This window comes from Pangasianodon hypophthalmus, chromosome 16, assembly GCF_027358585.1.
Source record: "Pangasianodon hypophthalmus isolate fPanHyp1 chromosome 16, fPanHyp1.pri, whole genome shotgun sequence".
NCBI classification, from domain to species: Eukaryota; Metazoa; Chordata; class Actinopteri; order Siluriformes; family Pangasiidae; genus Pangasianodon; species Pangasianodon hypophthalmus.
Window position 1 is genome coordinate 15,759,172 of NC_069725.1, and position 20,122 is coordinate 15,779,293.

Sequence of the window (20,122 nt, forward strand, 5' to 3'; positions counted from 1 at the left end):
AGAATATTCCGTTCAAGAGTTTTAGCCATTTAAGTAAAAGTGGCTACGCCCACTTTAAACGTTTTGACATGCCGTCAAGAGGTTAAATCAAAAGTTCAACATTTTTGGATAATTACTGATAACTCCAGAGAATGTTCTGCACTGGTTTAGTTCCAATCAAATGAACGGCATAAGACTATTGCAAACTTTTGGTTTTTGCAAAAAATTTAATATGGTGGAAAACTTTTCAGGGCAGGAAAGAAATCAGAAATATATGTTTTGTTCATCTTGAGCCAAGGATACGGATTGTCTGTGACAAACTGTTCAGAAGTTATGGCCATTTTTGTAATTATTTTGTTTTGATCACTGTAGCACCACCGTCTGGCCAATCAGGATGAGACTTTGCGCAGTTGTAGACAGAGTTAGTACTACAAACCCTCAAAGTTTCAGATCTCTAGGACTTATGATTTGGTCTGCCATAATAATAATAATAATAATTATCATTATTATTATTATTATTATTATTAATATTATTATTATTATAAATATAGCCAAGGGCATTGATCTGTTGGGTTCTAAGCAGTCTTAGCAAACATTGCCTCCAGTGGCCAATGTACAGAGAACAATAAAGAGACAACACATGAACATGAAGTTTTCTGAAAAAAGCGCAATGCTAGTTGTGTGAAATGCCTACTGAAAGCTGATTGGCTGAAGGTGGCCATGTTTTTGAAGTAATTCAGTGATGATTAAAAATCCAATTACAGATTAGAACAGATTTATGTAGCTCGCCAAATTTCAGCATGATCAGACTTTCAGTTTCTGATAAGTAGCGATCTTAACTTAATCCTGCCCTTTTCAATGGTTATGGTCCAAACTTTGGATATCACCTCAGAATCCTTTGCCATACATGCATTACAAATTTTGGGTAATTCTGTGCAGGCATTTATGAAGTACAGCTGTCTCAGTAAACCAGCTGCATCCCACTTGGGTTGATTGGCATGTGGCGGCCATACCCTTTACAATTTTCAACATGTTTTTGATAATTATTAAGTTTCACACTCTACTGAGTAATTTGACACCAAATATGTCACAATTTAACAGGATTGTAGGACTAGTTTGCAAAAGTAGGGATATTTTCATATTATGCAAAATGATTCCAGAGGCTTTTTTGTTCAGGAGAACCCACTTATGGTGGGTTTACCCACTTGTAGAACTTAGAGTATTCCAGATATACAAAACGTAAAACACTATAGTGCCATCATTAGGCCGATAGGGCTCATCTCTCCAGCTTGAGTAGTGGGAGTACTATGTACTGACCAAGTTTCATGTCTGGAGGACCTATGGTATGGTCTGCACAATCAATTTTAATGGAGAGAAGAAGAAGAAGAAGAAGAAGAAGAAAATCTTCATACCTGGACCCCTAATAATAAAAATCCTAACAGAAACAACAGCATTACAAGCACTTTGTGCTTGGAACCCTAAATATAGCTGCAAGCAGCAATCGGGGTACAGGCACCTTTAGCAAATCTCACTCTCCAGTGGCCAGTTCTTACCAAATTACAACAGAAACAATATTTAATAATAACAATAACAATAAAATGTCCAAAATTACTTATCAAGTTTTGTGAATCTAAATTGGCTCTAAAAAAACCATCATATTGTAGGAGTGCATCATGACTCAAACACACATGCTGATTGGGACTGTGAAAAGAATTTGATGCAAATGTTTACATGGCAAATAAACCTTTGTTGAATTGATTATTTAAAAAATTCCAGACCACATCAGCATGTTTGTGATCTTTTGAGGGGCCATATTAAGGTTATTCTTTCTTTAAAGATATTTTTAAATAGCTCATAATGCTTTGGGGGGCAGGGGCATGGTCGAGCACCGGTTTGTGAATGGGGGGTGGAGCCGGAGAAAGTGAGTGGTAAGGATTACATTCCTGTCCAGAGTTTGGCTAACTAGTGTTCTATGTTTCAGTGAGCAGCAGCAAGGATAAAGAAGGGAGAGATGAGAGCCTCGAAAGAGTGAGGGAGATGAGCTGCATAAAGCCATGCATTTGGGTCTATGCAGAGTGAAAGAAAACTGCTGAAAAGTGACCAAAGTATTAACGGCCAATAAAGAGCCCTTTTTGAGTTGTCCCAAGCCTTCCTCCCATCTCCTCATTTCCCTCCGAACCAGGAGAAATGTGACACTGGTGCTGAAACCTGGGAGTGAGGAAGATCTGCCGTCATGGAGTCCTTGCCACTAGTGGAGATCTTCAAGTCCCGTGCTGGCATCCACCAGACTCAACATCAGGTCTTCCTTGAGCTGAACACTGAGCAGGAGCAGCACTTCCAGGCCCTGCTCCAAGCCCAGGCAGAGGACCGGCAGGTGCTCTGGAGGCTGGTCCAGTAAGCAGGTAGTCACTCCAGCAGCCCCAGCGGCTGCTGCAGCCATGCCCCACATCACGCTGTCAAAGATGGGACCGCAGGATGACCTGGAAGCGTTCGCCGAACTGTTCGAGCATGCCACGGAAATGTGGGGCTGGCCTGACTCACAGTGGGCGGTCCACTTGCTGCCACTACTGTCGAGTTAAGCCCAGCTCGTGGTCCAACAGCTTCCGGTTGCGAACTTGCTGGAGTATTGTATTGGGTTGGCCGCACCCCCAAATAGCATCATCAGCACTTCCACTCACTGATGCTCAATGCGCTCAGTCGCCCATTTGCATTCGCCCAACAGCACTCAGACACATGTCGAAGAGGAGCACAGCAGCAAAGAAGTAGTCGACCTCGTGATGCTGGAGCAGTTCATCGCCCAACTACTGGAGGGGATGGCAGAATGGTCCAGTGCCACCATTTGGCATCGCTAGACGAGGCAGTCCAGCTGGCAGAGGACCACTTGGTGGCATATACGGGGCAGGCAAGCCCCTCCTTTCTCCCTCCCTCTCAGCTCTCTCACTCTCTTGAAGCTCCATTCTCTCCCCTCTTTGTCCTTGCCGCCGATCACTGAAGCACAGAACACTTGTTCGCCAAATTCCACACAGGTGTGTAATCTTCACCACTCACTGTCTCCGGCTCCACCCCCATTCACAAACCGGCGCTTGACTACGCACCCACCACCATATGCCTATTCTCTATGAACTATTAGGTGATAACATTTCTTATGCTAATATTTTAAAAATATATTTGTTTTCCAAATGTGTGCAAACAGTGCAAGGAAGTACAATAATTATTAAAACGTGACAATAGGCACAGTGAAGCACGTTTGGTGATTATCTCTGCTGAAAACAAACAGACTCCCATCTCTCTCTTTTTCTGGTAATGGTCACAAACACACACACACACACACACACGTACCCCAGGGTCCAAAAGTCTGTCATTTTCTGACTATGCAGTTTTTGGTAAGCTTTATTTCTTCCCCAAATGTATTGATTAGAAAATAGATGGACACATAGCAGCCATGTAGAAGCAAGAATTATTTAGCTCTGCCCACTTAGATTTTTTGCTAATTTACATTGAGAAGAAGTGACCTCCTTCACCACTGCAAGCGGCAGCACTGGCGCTCATATGTACACACTCACACACATTCATTCACCACACGCACCCATCCGTTACCTTGTAATGCTGTTCGGAAAGCGGGTGCACACTCAATCTGATTGGTCATTCATCCACATTTCATACTCTCCTTCCATTATTCCCTCTGGACATATCACACATACTCATTTTTCATTTGTTTTATGTTTTATTGTTAATCGTCTGTGTTATTTGTTGGTATAACCGGGTTCCTTGGAGCTGTGCCAGGCAAACACGAGCCCATGGAGGCGAACCCTTAAGGCGTCATCAGATTGTGTGGCGCAGGCGCAATGGACCATGTCTTGTCTTTATGTAGGGGTATCAGAGTTCTAACCTGCAAAAGAGTTAGATTGCGTTATTGATGTTGGTTTTATTATGGTTATATTTAATGCAGTTTGTTTGTATAATGTTTGTTGGATTTTAAGGGTTACATTATTATGAATTATCTTAATGTAGAAGACAATGTACCCAGAAAACATAAATAAAAACATACCTTTTGGTGTGCCCAAAAAGGGTCGGAGTCTGGCCTTTGTAAGCCTCGTCCAGACTCCAGTTGGGTGCTTGTTCACCAAGTCAAAGCAAACTTGCTACTCCGGTTCCATGAGCTGAAAACCTCTTGTATAGTATGGATACTTGTGATTTTGTGTATATATTTGTATATTAATTATTCTGTATCTTTGATTTATTAATTTATTTATTTTTGGTTGCTTTGGTACTTTGTATTTTTCCGGGACAGTTCACTTGTAAATTTTTTGTTTGTTTGTTTTAGTTTTTTTTCCTCTTTTCTCACGGTTGGACTATTGGACTTTCGGTGCACCTGTAAATAAACATCACCATACTCTAAAGAGTACTTGCGGGGTGAGCCATCATTTTTTTTCCCTCCTTTTGGACTTTAACACGCTCACAGTAGACCCTTCCAAAAGTCTACTGCATCACATACATAATATGTGAAACCTAGTCCTAGAATTTTTGGTCCATCTTCACAATTGTGGTGTCAAATTACTCTACAATGTATGAAACTCAGGAATTATCAAAACGATGTTGACATTTGTACGTATTATGGCCACCATACATCAATCAATTCTATTGAAGCTGAACCAAACTTGAAAGACATGTTCAGTACAAGGATCTGAGGACGTCGGCAATGATTGGGGCATGGTTGGGGCATGGTTATCGATTGGGGTGGGATTAACAGTCTTTTTGGGCTGAAATTTGGTGTGCTGCATCATTCTACTGTATTTTTAATCATCACTTAATTACTTCAAAAACTTGGCTGCCTTGGGCCAATCAGGTTTCAGCAGCCATTCCACACAGCTTGCATTGGTCTATCATCACAAAACTTGTCTATGGTCTTTTTTATTGTTATATGTATCTTGGCAAGAACTGGCCAAGTGAGTATTTTCTGAGTTTTGAGCATTTGTTTGAGGTGAGAAAACTCAGCCTGCTGTAAGAATTTTGTAATATGCAGCCAATAATAGTACACAAACTTACAGTTTATCAGTTAAGAGTTCCAGAATGTTACAGAGGGCCAGTCTCACACACATGCCTCATCCACGCCTCCCCTCCCCTCAGTGCTCTTAAAGGAGCCACGTATAATTAAACTAACTACTATGCAATCACACAAAGTATACTCTAAAAACTAATTCAGATGACGTTTACCCAACACTTAAATGTACATATTGTTGCAAATCAGGTGCAAAATCATGTTCTACGATACTATCCAATTTTTTTTTCAATTGTTATTTTACTGAGTTCTGATGACACACAAATTATAACTGTTGCTTCAACACACCATCATGTCAAGACTTAATGTCTGTCCACATGCGTTTTAATTCCTCCACCCACTTCCCACGCCTGGACAAGTTTTCATGGTTCAAACCTGCACAGGTGACTGAGGGCAAATAGCAGAGCACATATTTTTATAAAATACCCACATCATTTGGGTCATAACGAAATATGTTTTTAACTTTAATAACACTCACCGTGTTGTTAAAGTTAAAAACATATTTTCGTTATGACCCAAACGATGTGGGTATTTTTGCTTTTGACTGTGATATGATTACTCTGCTTGTTTTGCAGCTGTGTTGAATGTTGGTGTTTACACTTGATAATTACCTAGATTTTTGTAAGTCTGCCACAGACAGACAGACCAGCAGGTGGTCTACATCTAATGCTGAGTGAAAATGGGTAATTTTATTTTTAAAATTATTTGCTATGACTTCTGGCAAGTCTACCCTGCAATGTTGCTGTAGCACAAGGAGAACAAGACAACCACCAACTTAGTTAACATTAATGATTTACGGAGCATATCGGAGTGGATGTTTTAACGACCATTAATTTAAACATATCAGATTTGTGCACTGTATTATGAAAAACATTACTCTTTTTTGCAAAGCAAATAATCTGTTTTGGTCATAGACTATGTCAGTTAAGTACCATAGCAAGGTTCAGTGCACCATGTAGCTTCCCTTCATTTTGCGCTCCACGTTCACATAGCCTTAAATATAATTCTTATAATCAGACATATTTAATGTTAACTAGACAAGTTTAGTTAACATTATTGCACAGCAAACATATCTAGTCATGGTACTTAATACTATGTAATTAATTTGAATCTTAAATTGGAATTACAATTTGGTAAATCTCGTAGCGTGTCCTACAACAATATGGTCTTTGTTTAAAATGACGCTACTCTTATTTGTGACCTTAGTCCATGGAATGCTTATCTGTCACATTCATCATGGACAGTTCCAGCCCAGGCTGCCAGAGGGCATCTTCACTCACATTATTGAATGTCTTCTTCTGCTGTCTGTATCAATTCCTGTTTTGTGTCCCCCCTAATTAGTTCCCCCATAGAAGTTTTGTCATTTGTCTCTCTTGTTGTTGAGAATTTAGTTTATTGTGTTATGTTATTGTTGTTATTATGTTGTCTTTATTTTTTCTAGCCTAGTCTTGCCTAGCCTAGCCTTGCACTCACTGCCCTGCCTTAGTCTATTTCTTTGTTATTTTGGTAGTTTTGCTCCTTTCATTGCCATAGTTTTATTTGTTAATGTAAAAATCTGCACTTGCATCTCCCGTCTTGGATTGTTACAGAACACTCAGCCTTAATATGGATGCAGGAGACTTGGGGTGCTAGGGCTGGAGCTGGCAATGCGGGTCCTTCTCCTGAGGCAGCACCAGCAGCAACTTGAAAAACTAGCCGGCAAGCAGAAGGAAATCACTGCCCTTCTGTACCTGAATAAATGTTCGGGGGAGAGGGCACAAGCTCAGATCCAGAATCTCGTTGTTGCGCCCCCTCCCTGCACTACTGAGAATGTTGCTCTGCCTTCCTGCCCAGCTGATAGCATCACCTTCCCCCCCACCCTGCCTAGATAGGGATGTCACTCTGCTTTCATACCCTGCTGATGACATCACTCCGCCACCCTGTTCCACTGAAGATGTTGCTCCACCACCCTGCTCCGCGGGGGACATCACTCCGCCACTTTGCTCTACTGAGGAGGTAGCTCTGCCTCCCTGATCAACTGAGGACATAGCCCTGTCTCCGTGCTCAGCTGAGGATGTCACTCTGCCTCCCTGCTCAGTTCAGGACGTCACTCTGATTCTGCCCAGGGGTACAGGCCCTCCTAAGTTTTGGGTGTTTCAAGAGCTGCACCTTAAGGGGGGCGCCATGTCACATTCTTCATGGATAATTCCCCCAAGACCACCAGAGGGCACTCTCACTCACGTTTTTGAATGTCTTCATTACTTCCTGTGTTTGCGTGCACCTTTTTTTTCCCCCTTAATTAGCTCCCCTATATAAGTTCTGCTGTTTGTCTCCCTTGGGGCTGAGCATTGTGTGTGTATTTTTACTATTATGTTGTTGTGTTTGTATAATGAATAACTTGCATTTATGTTGAGCTTGCCTTGCCTTGCCCCACCCCGAACTGTTGTTATAGTTTTTCTAGTTTTTGGTCCTTTTCCTGCCTTTTGGTTGTTTATTTAATAAAGAATGTTTGCACTTGCATCTGCCACCTCAGATTTGTTACATTATAATTTTGAATTGTGTTTTTCATTTTTAGTTTTCATTTTTCATTGCTTTTTTCTAAAGTTAAAAATCCATCATTGCTGTATTCCCATCTTCTATTCCAATCAAAAACAGAAAATGGGAAAATGCATGTTTAATTGGCATATTCATGTGTCGCCTTATTTTTAACCTCATTTTTTTTTTAAAAAACTTTTTTTTAAAAAAACTTATAACTCTTATAACTCTACCACCATTGCGGGGGGGAGTCCCCAAATGGAGAGAGTGGGATAGTGAAGAGTTCACTGTTAGATGTTTATTTTCATGGTATAGTTTGGGTTAATGCGTCATCATTAATCTCACTTCATTTTAGCTAGGTTGGATCAGACAGCTGTAACAGTGAGCCCAACGAGGCTTTCATCCTGCTTGTCGTTCCTTTTTTTAGCAGTAGAACAAAAATGGAAACAAATAGTTTGTACAGTAACTACAGTAATAGCTTCACAGCCATTGTGGCCATCATCTGCCTCACCTGAATTGTTTTAGTTCATTTAAAACATTGGATAGCTTCAGATCACTGTCACGAAAATCTTCTGAAATATTCAGTTTTTGTTGCCAGTGCTGCAGTGTAGCCACAGTCTCAGCCGAAAGAGAATACATCTTGAATATTTTGGTTGACATTTGGAAAAAAAGGAAACTGTCAGCTTTGTTTTCAAAAATTGCAATTTCAAAACTAACATCTATGGTATGTTTGCTGCCCACAGAATATGCAAGAATACTCCTCATTCATTGGATAGATTCAAAGAAGAACTGCTAAATATAAATATAAGCCCTTCAAATATAGATGATTGTGGTGATCCAGTTAATTAGTTAAGTTAGTCAATATTGTTGACACTGGAGAAAATGATAATGTGAGAGAATTGTCAAAGTTGAAAAAGCTTGGCTCACTTCTTGTAACTAGAGAGTATCTATAATGTACCCAAAAATTTGCACTGATGTTGTAGAGGAGTTGCATTTTACCTCTTATTTAGCCTCTATTCCCATCATGAAAGACATATTACAGTCTTGATTGATGAGACAGAACTGTGAAATTGATGAGGTCATTGTGTCAGAAGTGGTGAAGGACCGTTGTGGTGCTAACCCCATTAGCTCTGCCCTGGGTATTGGCAGTCATCTTTTCCTCTGTCTACAAAAGTCGAGAATATTTTAAGGAGCATTTTTCTCTGGTTGAATCCATTGAGTAAGGAGAGAAAAAGTAATCCTCAGTAAGGAGAGAAACAGCTTCCAGTATGTCCCTATTCAAAAGTCATTACTTCAGGTTTTGAGCAAGAACGATATCCAGGATTTTATCTTCCATGAGGATGAAGTTCAAAGTACTCTGTATAAGTCGTTTCATAATGGCACTTATTACAAAACCAATGAGTTATTTTCAGGAGATGACCTTACCATTGCTCTCGTTCTCTATGTGGATGACTTTGAGATATACAATCCTCTTCGTAGATCCAGGAAAATAAACAAAATCACAGCTGTGATCACTGGAATGATCTTGGCTAATGGTTCCACAAGTGGTCTACCAGATTGTGGGGAGTTGATCCAAATTGTGGTTGTGAAAGGTACAGTTGGATTCACTGTGAAGATGCTTGAACAGCTGAGTACCTGAGGAGCTGTGCACTTCCTAGAGTCAGCTGTGCCCTTTAACATCTTATATGTTTGTTGGAAAAAGCATTATGACTCTTAAGCACTACATTTATGTTCCATAGATGGATATCTTATTTTTGTATGAATCATTGTAGTGTAGACCTATCCTATGTGATTTCAGAACCAATCCTGTAGCAATCCTGAAAATGATGTGAGCTTTGTGTAGACTTAGATTAAATTATATAAACTGGCATCGGGCAGTCTTGCTGCTGTTCTTAAGCAGTTTCTCACTCCCTCCAAAGTTTGTTTCTGTGCCAGACTAAATCTCCTCCAGCTGCTTCCCCTATTGTTTAAAAGAAGTGCTCTCATCTCCCATCCCTGCCTTTTCAATAGCAAAAGTGGGAGCAACAACTGAGATTAAAGGTGGCACGTAGCCAAATAAGGCCACATCCTGTGTCAGAAAGGGAACCTGATAAGAAACATGAAACAAGCCACATTTATTTAAGCTTAGCCATAAGCCTGCAGGCACAAGCTTAGCAAAATTTGTCCTATGCTGGCATCAATATGGTGATGTGCACTTTTGGAGGGTGGAAATACTCTCTGTAGTGAGGAGTCGCTTTACCAAGTTTTCATACCTCTTCTCATCAGATAAAATTGCATATAGTGCACATTCACAACCATTTCACTAAAACTAAAAAGCATATTTTTCTTACAGATTATCTAATGTCACAACCGGCCCAAATATGAGTGATCCTTGTGGATCATGATTTTCATAAAGTGGCATTACCATCTGAAACTCCTGTTACAGTGTATGAACATTCTTGGAAAACTAGCAGAGACTTTTTTTTTGAGTACATTGTTTATCCTTCAAGTCTGCAGATATGTCAAGTAGCAGAGGCAGAAGTAAATTACCTACCCCTCACACTTTAGGTGAAACTACTACAAGTTTGGAAAAAGAGAGAGTGGAGCTCATAACTGAAGTGATGAAAAGTGAAAACTCCACAGTGGTTGCTGAGAAAATTGTCAAGATGTTCTCTCTTTGCAAGCAGGAAATAATTAATGATTCCCCTGCCATCAGTGACTTCACGAAGCGATGGCCTGCTCTATTTGATGCAGCAGAGGTGAGACTATAGTAACATTAAAAAAGTTTTTTCTGTTTTTTTTTTTTTTTTTTTTTTTTAAACTGTGTAGATAAATGTCCACTAGAGATAGCTCTCTCAAACCATGTCTCTTTTGTATGCCCTGAAGATAAAAGAGACATTCAAGAGGCTAACAACGGTTTGCCTTGAATTAACTTTTATGGCTAAGCATGTCCAGTGCACCCTGAAACTGATGGCCTTACCCCAATAAAGAGAGGAGCTGCAGATCTGACGATCATACTTCTGATTATTACATGCTTCTTGGGTTAGAATTGAATTGCTTTTGAATTGCATATTATGTATAGCATTTCTTCATAATTGTTCAGTTAAAATGCTATACATTGGGATACTTGTGGATCAGATTTTTTTTTTGAACCCCTGATCAGCACAGCTGATAGACTGAGAGAAGGTGCTATTTGCTGCCTTGTGGTTTATCTTCGAGAGAAGGAAGAGGACCTTTTCAGAGAGTACAGTGTACATAGTTCAGTACCCTTTAAGCTGTAGCTATTTTCCTTACATCTGTGTGACTTGCATTTACATACTTTACATCTGTGTGACTTTCACCTACTTACATGTAGATGCAAGTCACACAGATTGATTGTTAGTTGTCTTTAGTATCTGGTCCTTTTCTGCAACTGGAAAAAACAGTGTTTAATATTGATGAACATGTTTCTTTAGTGTATTGGAGTAACTGACACTGTGTATAATCTATGTAGAGTTTAAAAAAAGGATTTCTCTGTTGGTTATTTGGAATCATTAAATAACACATGATTTAAATACTGTGGAAGATTCATCATAAAAATAGTTCCAAAATGGAACACAGTCAACAGTCCAACAACAGCTTTGGTTTGAGCCTTGGGTGTGACTTGTTTTCCTATCAGATAAGAATATTGTACTAGGAGAGAAATTAACAATTATTCTTTACTCACTAATAAAGAATCAGAATTTCATCCTGAAATGTTAAGACTTGCTTTGCATTATAAAAAGCCACAAATTGTAGATCCTATATAGGAATAGTGTGCTTGTGCTTTTAGAAAGGACTGGAATTACAGTTGCCACATAGCAATGCTCCAAACTGCATTTTTTTCCCCATAGGAATACATTGAAAAATTATTTAAACTGTTTGAATTAGTTCGATTCTCAGTCTACAACCAGCAAAATTCGCATGGTCAAAGCTGGGTACACCAGAACCCGTCAGGCAATATTACAGACAGATTGCACTTATCCTTCTCTTTCTTGTTTCTTCCCCCACTCATTTTAATAGAGGAAAGCTAAGGTGGGTGATGTCATCACCACTCTTTCATTGAGAGTAAATTGTCTGAATTCACTGTTTCAACAAAACATTTTCATTTAAATCATTGAGCTACTCCCTCTTTCAAAAACCTCTACATATCTAATTATTTTAAAATATATTTTTCAAGTTATGAGTGTTTATTTGGCACTAGGGCAAGTGAAGAGTCCTATTCACTTCCATTCATTATCTGCTGCCATCAGCTTTGGCTTTTACTAAATGATAATGAGTAGAAAATCATCTTAGCATGCACAAAACGTTGAGGTGGATAGTCTACAAAAGCAGAAGACCACACTGGGTTCCACTCCTGTCAGCTCCTGTCCAACAGGAATCTGAGGCTATCAAGGGCACAGACTCACCCAAAATGGACAGTTGAAGCTTAGAAAAAAAAAATCACCTGGTCTTTTTCCAGTCTTCCACTGTGCAGTTTCAGTTAGTTTGTACCCATATTAGCCTCAGATTATTACTCTTGGCTGACAGAAGTGGAATCTGATGTGGTCCCATCCACCTCAAGGTTTGATGTATGGTGCATTCTGAGATGCTTTTCTGCTCATCACAGTTGTAGAGTGTGTCTGAATTACTATTATCATTCCTGGCAGATTGAACCAATCTGGCCATTTTTCTCTGACCTCTCTTATCAACAAGTTGTTTCCACCCACAGAACTGTCACTCACTTTGTTTGTACCACCATTCTGTGTAAACTCTAGAGACTGTTGTGTGAAATTCCCAAGAGATCAGAAGTTTCTGAAATTTTCAAACCAGCCCATCTGGTAGCAACATCTATGCCACAGAGATCACACTTTTTCATTCTGTTTGATGTGAACATTACCTGACGCTCTTGACCTGTGTCTGTGTAATTTTATGCATTGTGCTGCTGCCCCATGATTAGCTGATTAGATAACAGCATAAATGAGCAGGTGTACAGGTGTTCCTATTAAAGTGGACAGTGTGTATATCTGTTCTGGAAAGAAAAATCATTACGATTATTCTTGATAGTGATTTCAACCACATCACCCAACCCAACATGCTATACACTTACTACATCATTCCTTCCTCAGGAATGTTCAGAGCAGGTGGACTTGCAAAAACTGCTGTCAATCTTCCATACACATGTGAGAGAGGAGAGACCCCATATTTACAGACATTACAATTATTACCATAATTTTGTTTGTGCCAAACCATACAAATAATAATTTTCATTTGAAATGTTTGTTTCGAGTTAAGCGTTTTATTAAAGACCAGGCAGATGATCCAAAACGTGAATCAAACTCGTGAACCGAAAAAAGGCAAAGGTCATGCGATCTACAAACAAAGACTAGGCAATACAAAGACCGTAAACGAGGAAACAAAACAATATCGAGAACCGGGGAAACAGAACACGGAACACAGAAATGACAGCCGGGGTAGACGCTGAACAAAACTTTGCCCAGGACAAAGACACACGGGGGTTTAAATATACTAACTAATCAACGGTAAAACTCAAAACAAGTGCGGGCAATAAGGACAAGTGAGAGAAACAACCAATGACTATACAGGGGAGGAGACAGGACACAAACAAAAACAAAACACACGTGGCAATATAAACACATATGACAATATAAACATACATGAAAATGCGGAAGCATGTGCGAAGGGATGTTATGCGCGTGAGGGTGAGGGAGGGAAAACCCTGTCAGAGGCATTGCATGCCTACAGTAAAGTCTGCAAACGTGGAATTGGTTGTTGTGTGCTTTTTGCCATTTTGTTATTGTGAAAGTAGTCTTGATTTTTCTTCTGAGTGGAATTAAAAAGTCTTAAAAAGTCTTCAATCTAATTTTCCCAAACTTTCAGATACCCTGCACAACATATTCTGAAATGTTACTTGGAATCCCGAACTGCCTCCTGTCCAGTCTCACTATCACTTAAATGTTCTCTAAAACCTGTAACGTGAACTTGGTTTTCTCAGAGAAGCAGTGTCAGTTTGCATACTTATGCAAATATACAGTGGATATTTCTTCTTCTTTTTTTTTTTTTATAGATTATCAAACAGATTATTCACCTCTTCTATGTACACATAAAGGATTTTTTATTCCAATTGAGCTATGAGACAGATTATTAACAGATAATTAGAATGCACATAAACATACCTACTAACCTGTACACAGTTCTTGTGCTGGTGATTGTATAAGGTTGCATATGAGATAGTATACTGTAGATGCTAGATACAAGTATGTTCTGGCTGTACCTGTTAGACTTAACAAGAAAAAGAAGCAAATCTCTCATGCAGAGAACGTATTGCATCTGTTTATATATAGTTTGGGACAGCACTAAATAAGGGGCAAATGTTAATTAGAGTGGGAGTTATAGAGACATTTGCCCAATGATTTTTAGCTGTCACATAAAATGATGAGGCTTTTTCTCTGACTAGCAGTTAGACTCAGATATTAGCAAGAGAACTCCAGAATATTAGTTCAATTGTCAGTTAGCTGGACCTCTGACCTTTTGACAGATCTTCAAGTGCTTTTTGAAGCCAGGACAAATCTTGTAGGTGACAATGGAGCAAGTGGAGCAGGACACCTCACTGTGCTCCAAAATGGCATCCTGCGCCTCAGAATCAAGAGCTGGTGCTAAAAAGGACAAAACATGTCTGAGAACTGAATCCAATGTACAGGAGATATTGTGGGAGAACGAGAGCCAGAGAGACAGAAGGAGAAATTTGCTTACCTTGACTATGGCAGGGTGGTTCCCTTTTGGCTGGAATCAGGGTCAGTTGTTTCTTCTGGGACCCCTCATTGAATGGTGGCCCCTCTGGTCGCTTTGTTCTACCAATCTTCAGCTTTTCATCCACCTTATTCATCCCTGCACACATCACAGAATACAAAGTAACACAACACAAGATGTGACACAAAATAAGCTGATATAATGCCAAAAAATAGAGCAAGGAGATGCTGGCAAAAGAATGAATCAACAGAAAAACAGCTAAAACATCTAAAATAGACTCAAGATGATAATTTTAAAATCTCTTATCTAGAGGAGATATGAAGATGAATCTCTTATTGCAAGGATGCACAACAGACAGCCCGTGGGCCAGACGCAGTCCAGAAACACTCTCTGTCTGGCCTGCCAAAGAACATACCAAATGAAGTATTTTTAAATAAATATACTTGCAACTTCATGAGATGAGATACACTGCCATCTAGTGGTGACCTTAATGATCATTAATCGCTCGCCCCTCAGCTTATAGTCATCACCAATGGTCGCCTAATGAGCGTGCGATTTCACATTTTCCTTTAGTACTGCACTGGCAAAAACTGAGGTAAACTGGCGATTATTTCAGTGGCAGTATGTCTTTGTCAAAAGTACGACTAAAAAAAAAGGAAAGTTGATCTTGAACATAGGAAATTTAACCCAGAATGGATATCCAAGTACTTTTTTTAACGAATCAAATCCCTGCATTGTCTCATGCCTTGTGTGTTTGTGTTTGTCCCTTTGTTGATGGTGAGTTTGTGAAAGATTGTATGATGAAGGTATGCAAAGTACTATACCCGGAGTCCAAAGATACCTTTAAAAACATCAGTCTTTCAAGAACAACAATTCAGCGTTGCATTTTTGATTTGGCCAATAATCCATACTGACACTTAAAAAGCAAAATAAGTGACGTCACATATTTCTGTTACTTTGGATGACAGCACAGACAACTCCGATACAGTAGAGCTCTAAATATTTATTTATCACTGATACATGCCAAGTCTATCAAGAACTTGCATCAGTTCTATTGCATAATAGAACAACTGGGTCAGAAATATTCGGTGCTTTCAGAAAAGGAGTGGAAGACCTAAATTTACTATTGAGTAAGTCAGTGGTGAAGCTATGGGTGGGCCCAGGTGGGCATGGGCCTACCCACTTTGAATTGTGGCCCACACAATCAGAAGTTGGTAATATTCCAACAGATGTACAAAATAATTTAATAAACAATAATAATAATCATCTTATTACACTATAACTTTATATAATTGTTAAAAAAGAATGATTAAATGCAAGTTTTCATGGTCTATTGCATGCACTTTCCTAGTTTTCCCTCTCCCTATGATACAATTCGTCAGTTTGTTATCCCACAATGTTATCTTTATGATGTGAGGATGTAATTGTAGTAAGTTTTGCACATTGAATTTGAAAATAGCAAAGCAAATATCAATCAGTCAATATTTTTAAAAGCCTAAATTGGATTTCCAAACTGTACAGCTGCAAGAAACTAAGTCTAGCAATGAATCCGGACTGTCTACAAATGAAACCAGACCACCTGCGACTGCTAATTAACCTGAACCACTTGCTAATGAGCCTGGGCCATCGCCATCAATTAAACATGTGACATCTGCTAATGAACCAACAGCATCAATGTCACATGACTCTGGAACCCCGCCACCTGACCTGTCCAATCTGGATGAGCCAACATATAAAAATATATCTACGGTCCTTGATGCTTACTCTTCGCTAAGCAATTAATCTCTGCTCTCCTTTGAACGTGAACTGACAGACACTTGATTATGATGAGATCATCTCTATGTTTAACCAGAAGCCCTGTCATCTCAAACTAATATTGTAGGAGGACATGTAGAAGCAAGTACAAACATTTTCTCAATGTTTACAGTTTAAAAAAATCTAAGCAGTAATTCATATAATGTTTATACTGTTTTTATACTTTATAGAAAACAGGAAGAGCCATTTTATTGTGTGTGTCACCAGCTTTTTTGTTGTTTATAGGTTGTTTTGTTATTTGCCGTTTTGAAGCTTTGTGCTGCGTTGTATTTTTTGTTAGCAGTTTGGCATTTGGTTTTCATACACTACACTTTGCCCACCCCCTTGAACATTTCTGGCCTCACCCCTGGAGTAAGTTAGTAGCCATGACGAACGACGATGCATGCTCAGTGATCGTTGAGACAAACAGCTTTGTCAGATATCTGAAGAGGCATTTAGAAACTGACTTTGTGGCACAATTAAAACATTGTGCCCTTTGCAACACTGCACAAAACCATTGCATAATTCACTAGGAAGCATTTTGTGGAAAACATTTACAATTTAATGATATAATGTGGACTTTGTGGTACCTGCTGTTAACTTTATTAGTGCAAGATCCCTAAATCACAGAGAATTTCAGTCTTTTCTTGAGGACATCAGTACAGTTTGCAGGGATGTTATCCATCATACGGACATGAGGTGACTGAGCCGTGGTAATGTTTTGAAAAGATTTTTTGCTCTGTGAAGTGAAACCAAGATGTTTTTACAGCAGAGAGGAAAGGACACTTCAGTCATGGAAAACACTGAAGTAGATCTCCAAATTTGGAAGCATAAATTTGTCAACAAATGTTCTCTTTAATGAAGCTGAATAAGTCTCCTCTGCGAACAAAGCTGAAGGATGAGAACCTGCAGGCAGTGCTTAGACAGGCAACCACCTCACTAGAGCCAGACATTAATCAGCTGGTGACAGAGAAACGCTGCAAAATCTCTCACTGACAAAGACATTTCTGGAAGTGCATAACATTATGTAGTAATATAGTAGCTTACCATGTAACTAATTAATATGGTATAGAACAAGATATTTTTACAATAAAAATCTGTGGCCCTTTGGTATAGATACAGATGTGGACAAATTTGTTGGTTCCCTTACAGTTCTTTGAATATATCTTTTACAGTTGAGGTCAAAAGTTTACATACCCCTTTCAGAATCTGCAAAATGTTTATTATTTTACCAAAATAAGAGGGAGCATACAAAATGCATGTTATTGTTTATTTAGTGCTGACCTGAATAAGATATTTCACATAAAAGATGTTTACATATAGTCCACAAGAGAAAATAATAGTTGAATTTATAAAAATGACCCCGTTCAAAAGTTTACATCCCCTTGATTCTTAATACTGTGTTGTTACCTAAATGATCCACAGCTGTGTTTTTTTTTGTTTAGTGACAGTTGTTCAAGAGTCCCTTGTTTGTCCTGAAGAGTTAAACTGCCTGCTGTTCTTCAGAAAAATCCTTCAGGTCCCACAAATTCTTTGGTTTTCCAGCATTTTTTGTCTATTTGAACCCTTTCCAGCAATGACTGTATGATTTTGAGATCTTTTCACACTGAGGACAACTGAGGGACTCATATGCAACTATTACAGAAGGCTCAAACGCTCACAGATGCTCCAGAAGGAAAAAACATGCATTAAGAGGGTGAAAACTTTTGAACAGAATGATATGTAAACTTTTGACCTCAACTGTATATACCTGCCTGCCCATAGTCTTTGATAGATTAAACCAATAAAATTGTGAAGAGAAATGACTTATTGTTTATTTTACCAAGATAATCTAAAACAGCCTGGACAGATTTCTTGGTACCCCTAAAAAATTAGAAATCATTGCATTCTAATGATGTTTCAAACTAATTGCTTAACCTGAATTAGTGTCACAGGTATCTTCAATCTATGTAACAGCCAATCAGCCTATTTAAAAAGAGAAATCATGCCGCTGTGTAGGCTGGTATCATTGTGTGCACCATACTGAACATGGACCAGAGAAAGCAAAGGAGAGAGTTGTCTGAGGAGCTCAGAAAGAAAATTGTAGATAGCCATCTTAAAGATAAAGGCTATAAGACCATCTCCAAGCAGTTTGATGTTCCTGTGACTACACTTGCAAATATTATTAAAAAGTATAAGGTCCATGGGATTGTAGCCAACCGCCCAGGACGTGGCCGCACAAAGAAATGCAACCCCAGGTTGATCATAAGGATTGTGCGGATGGTAGACAAAGAGCCAAGGAAAACATGCAAAGCCATTCAAGCTGAACTCCAAGGTACATCACTATCTGATCGCACCATCTGTCACATTTTAAACAATGATGGGCTCCATGGAAGAAGACCTAGGAGAACACCATTATTGAAAGAAAAACATAAAAAAAATCCAGACTGGAATTTGCTAAAATGCATGTTAACAAGCCACAGTTTCTGGGAGAATGTACTTTGGACTGACAAAACAAAACTAGAGCTTTTTGGCAAGTCACACCAGCTGTATGTTCACAGACAGAAAAATGAAGCTTTCAAAGAAAAGAACACCATACCTACTGTGAAATATTAGAGGGGGCTCAGTCATGTTTTGGGGCTGCTTTGCTTCGTCTGGCACAGGGGGCCTTGAATCTGTGCAGGGCACAATGAAGGCTCAAGACAAGGCATCCTGGAGCGAAACATACTGTCCAGTGTCAGAAAGCTCTCCCTCAGTCGCAGGTAATGGGTCCTCCAACAGGATAATGACCCAAAACACACAGCTAAAAGCACTCATAATGGCTGGGAAAAAAAACATTGGACTATTCTTAAATGACCCTCTATGAGCCCTGATCTTAATCCTATTATACATCTGTGGAAAGATCTGAAAAATGCAGTGTACAGAAGGCACCCTTCAAACATCAGACAGTTAGAGCAGTTTGTTCAGGAAGAGTGGTCCAAAATACCTGTTACCTGATACAGAAGTCTCTTTGTAAACTACCATGATCGCTTGTTGGCAGTGATTGCTGCAACAAAATATTAAGTTAAGGGTACCATCTTTTTTTGTGCATGTCATTTTCATTTTTTTTCATTTTGTAAAATATTCAGTTTAATCGAAAATCAAAAGTAACAGTGATTGATGCCATTAATGTTTGTCAGTTTCAAATTATTTCAGAGATAGTTGTGGGTTCTTCTTTTTCATGGAAGGGTACCAACAAATTTGTCCACGATTGTATTTATGCGAAATTGACCCTCCTTCAAAAGAAGCTGTGCACCCTTGTCTTACTGTAATGCGCTTTTTCTTCTGGCAGCAGAGGGTTGTGAGAAAAACATAAGCATGTACCAGTTTGAAAAAGATATAAAATATTTCTCTAATAGTGGTATTAATGCAATGAGGGTCAATTACAAGGAACAGAGCAAGGAGCAGAAAAATTATAGCCAATGGCAAGGACGCTCCTACCTACACTATTAGGCAACTTGAAGCATAACCAAACATAATGCAAGAAAGAGAGTGAGAAAGAGAGAAATAAAATGCATGTATGTATCTATGTGTACAACCTTTCAGGCCAAATGTTCCAGAGATGGAGGGCTGCTCCCCAGTGAACTTCTTTGGAGTTTTCTGTTTCCTCCCTAGCTCAGTGGTGAATAGAGAACAGCAACAGGTCAGATTCATGTACATGGCTTCATACATGGGAATAGTTAGTAATTAACTTCCAAATTGTACAAATCAAATGAACATCATATATATAGCACAAAAGCCTGTCAAATGAACATCATATATATAGCATAAAAGCCTGTTACTGTTAAAATTTTAAGTAACTGATGAAGCCACATGTACATATACATGTTATCTGTGCATGTGCTGTAGCACAGGGAACAACATCCACAAAGTGGCTTAATGACCTCAAATGGCTAATGACACTGAAATGATGGTCTCCACTAGAGATACTCAACTTCTTTTCTCAGTTGTTTTTTTTTTGTGAACATAAAGCTTTGAATATCTAAATAGTAATTAGCATTTAAATGCATA

At 39.0% G+C, this 20,122-nt stretch overlaps 1 protein-coding gene across 14 annotated transcripts in view; it reads right to left on the reverse strand.

The window, feature by feature from the left end:
- znf512b (zinc finger protein 512B) overlaps positions 1 to 20,122 on the reverse strand; it is a 163,535-nt gene that overhangs the window by 25,854 nt on the left and 117,559 nt on the right. For all 14 annotated transcript variants that reach the window (XR_008304220.1, XM_053240801.1, XM_053240798.1 and 11 more), the window contains 3 exons: positions 19,651 to 19,722; positions 14,303 to 14,437; positions 14,078 to 14,205 (listed from right to left, as the gene is read on the reverse strand). Coding sequence is in view for 13 of the 14 variants with exons in the window: in XM_053240801.1 (XP_053096776.1) it covers positions 14,078 to 14,205; positions 14,303 to 14,437; positions 19,651 to 19,722 (335 nt within the window). In the remaining variant the exon portion in view is untranslated. The remainder of the gene's footprint in view (positions 1 to 14,077; positions 14,206 to 14,302; positions 14,438 to 19,650; positions 19,723 to 20,122) is intronic.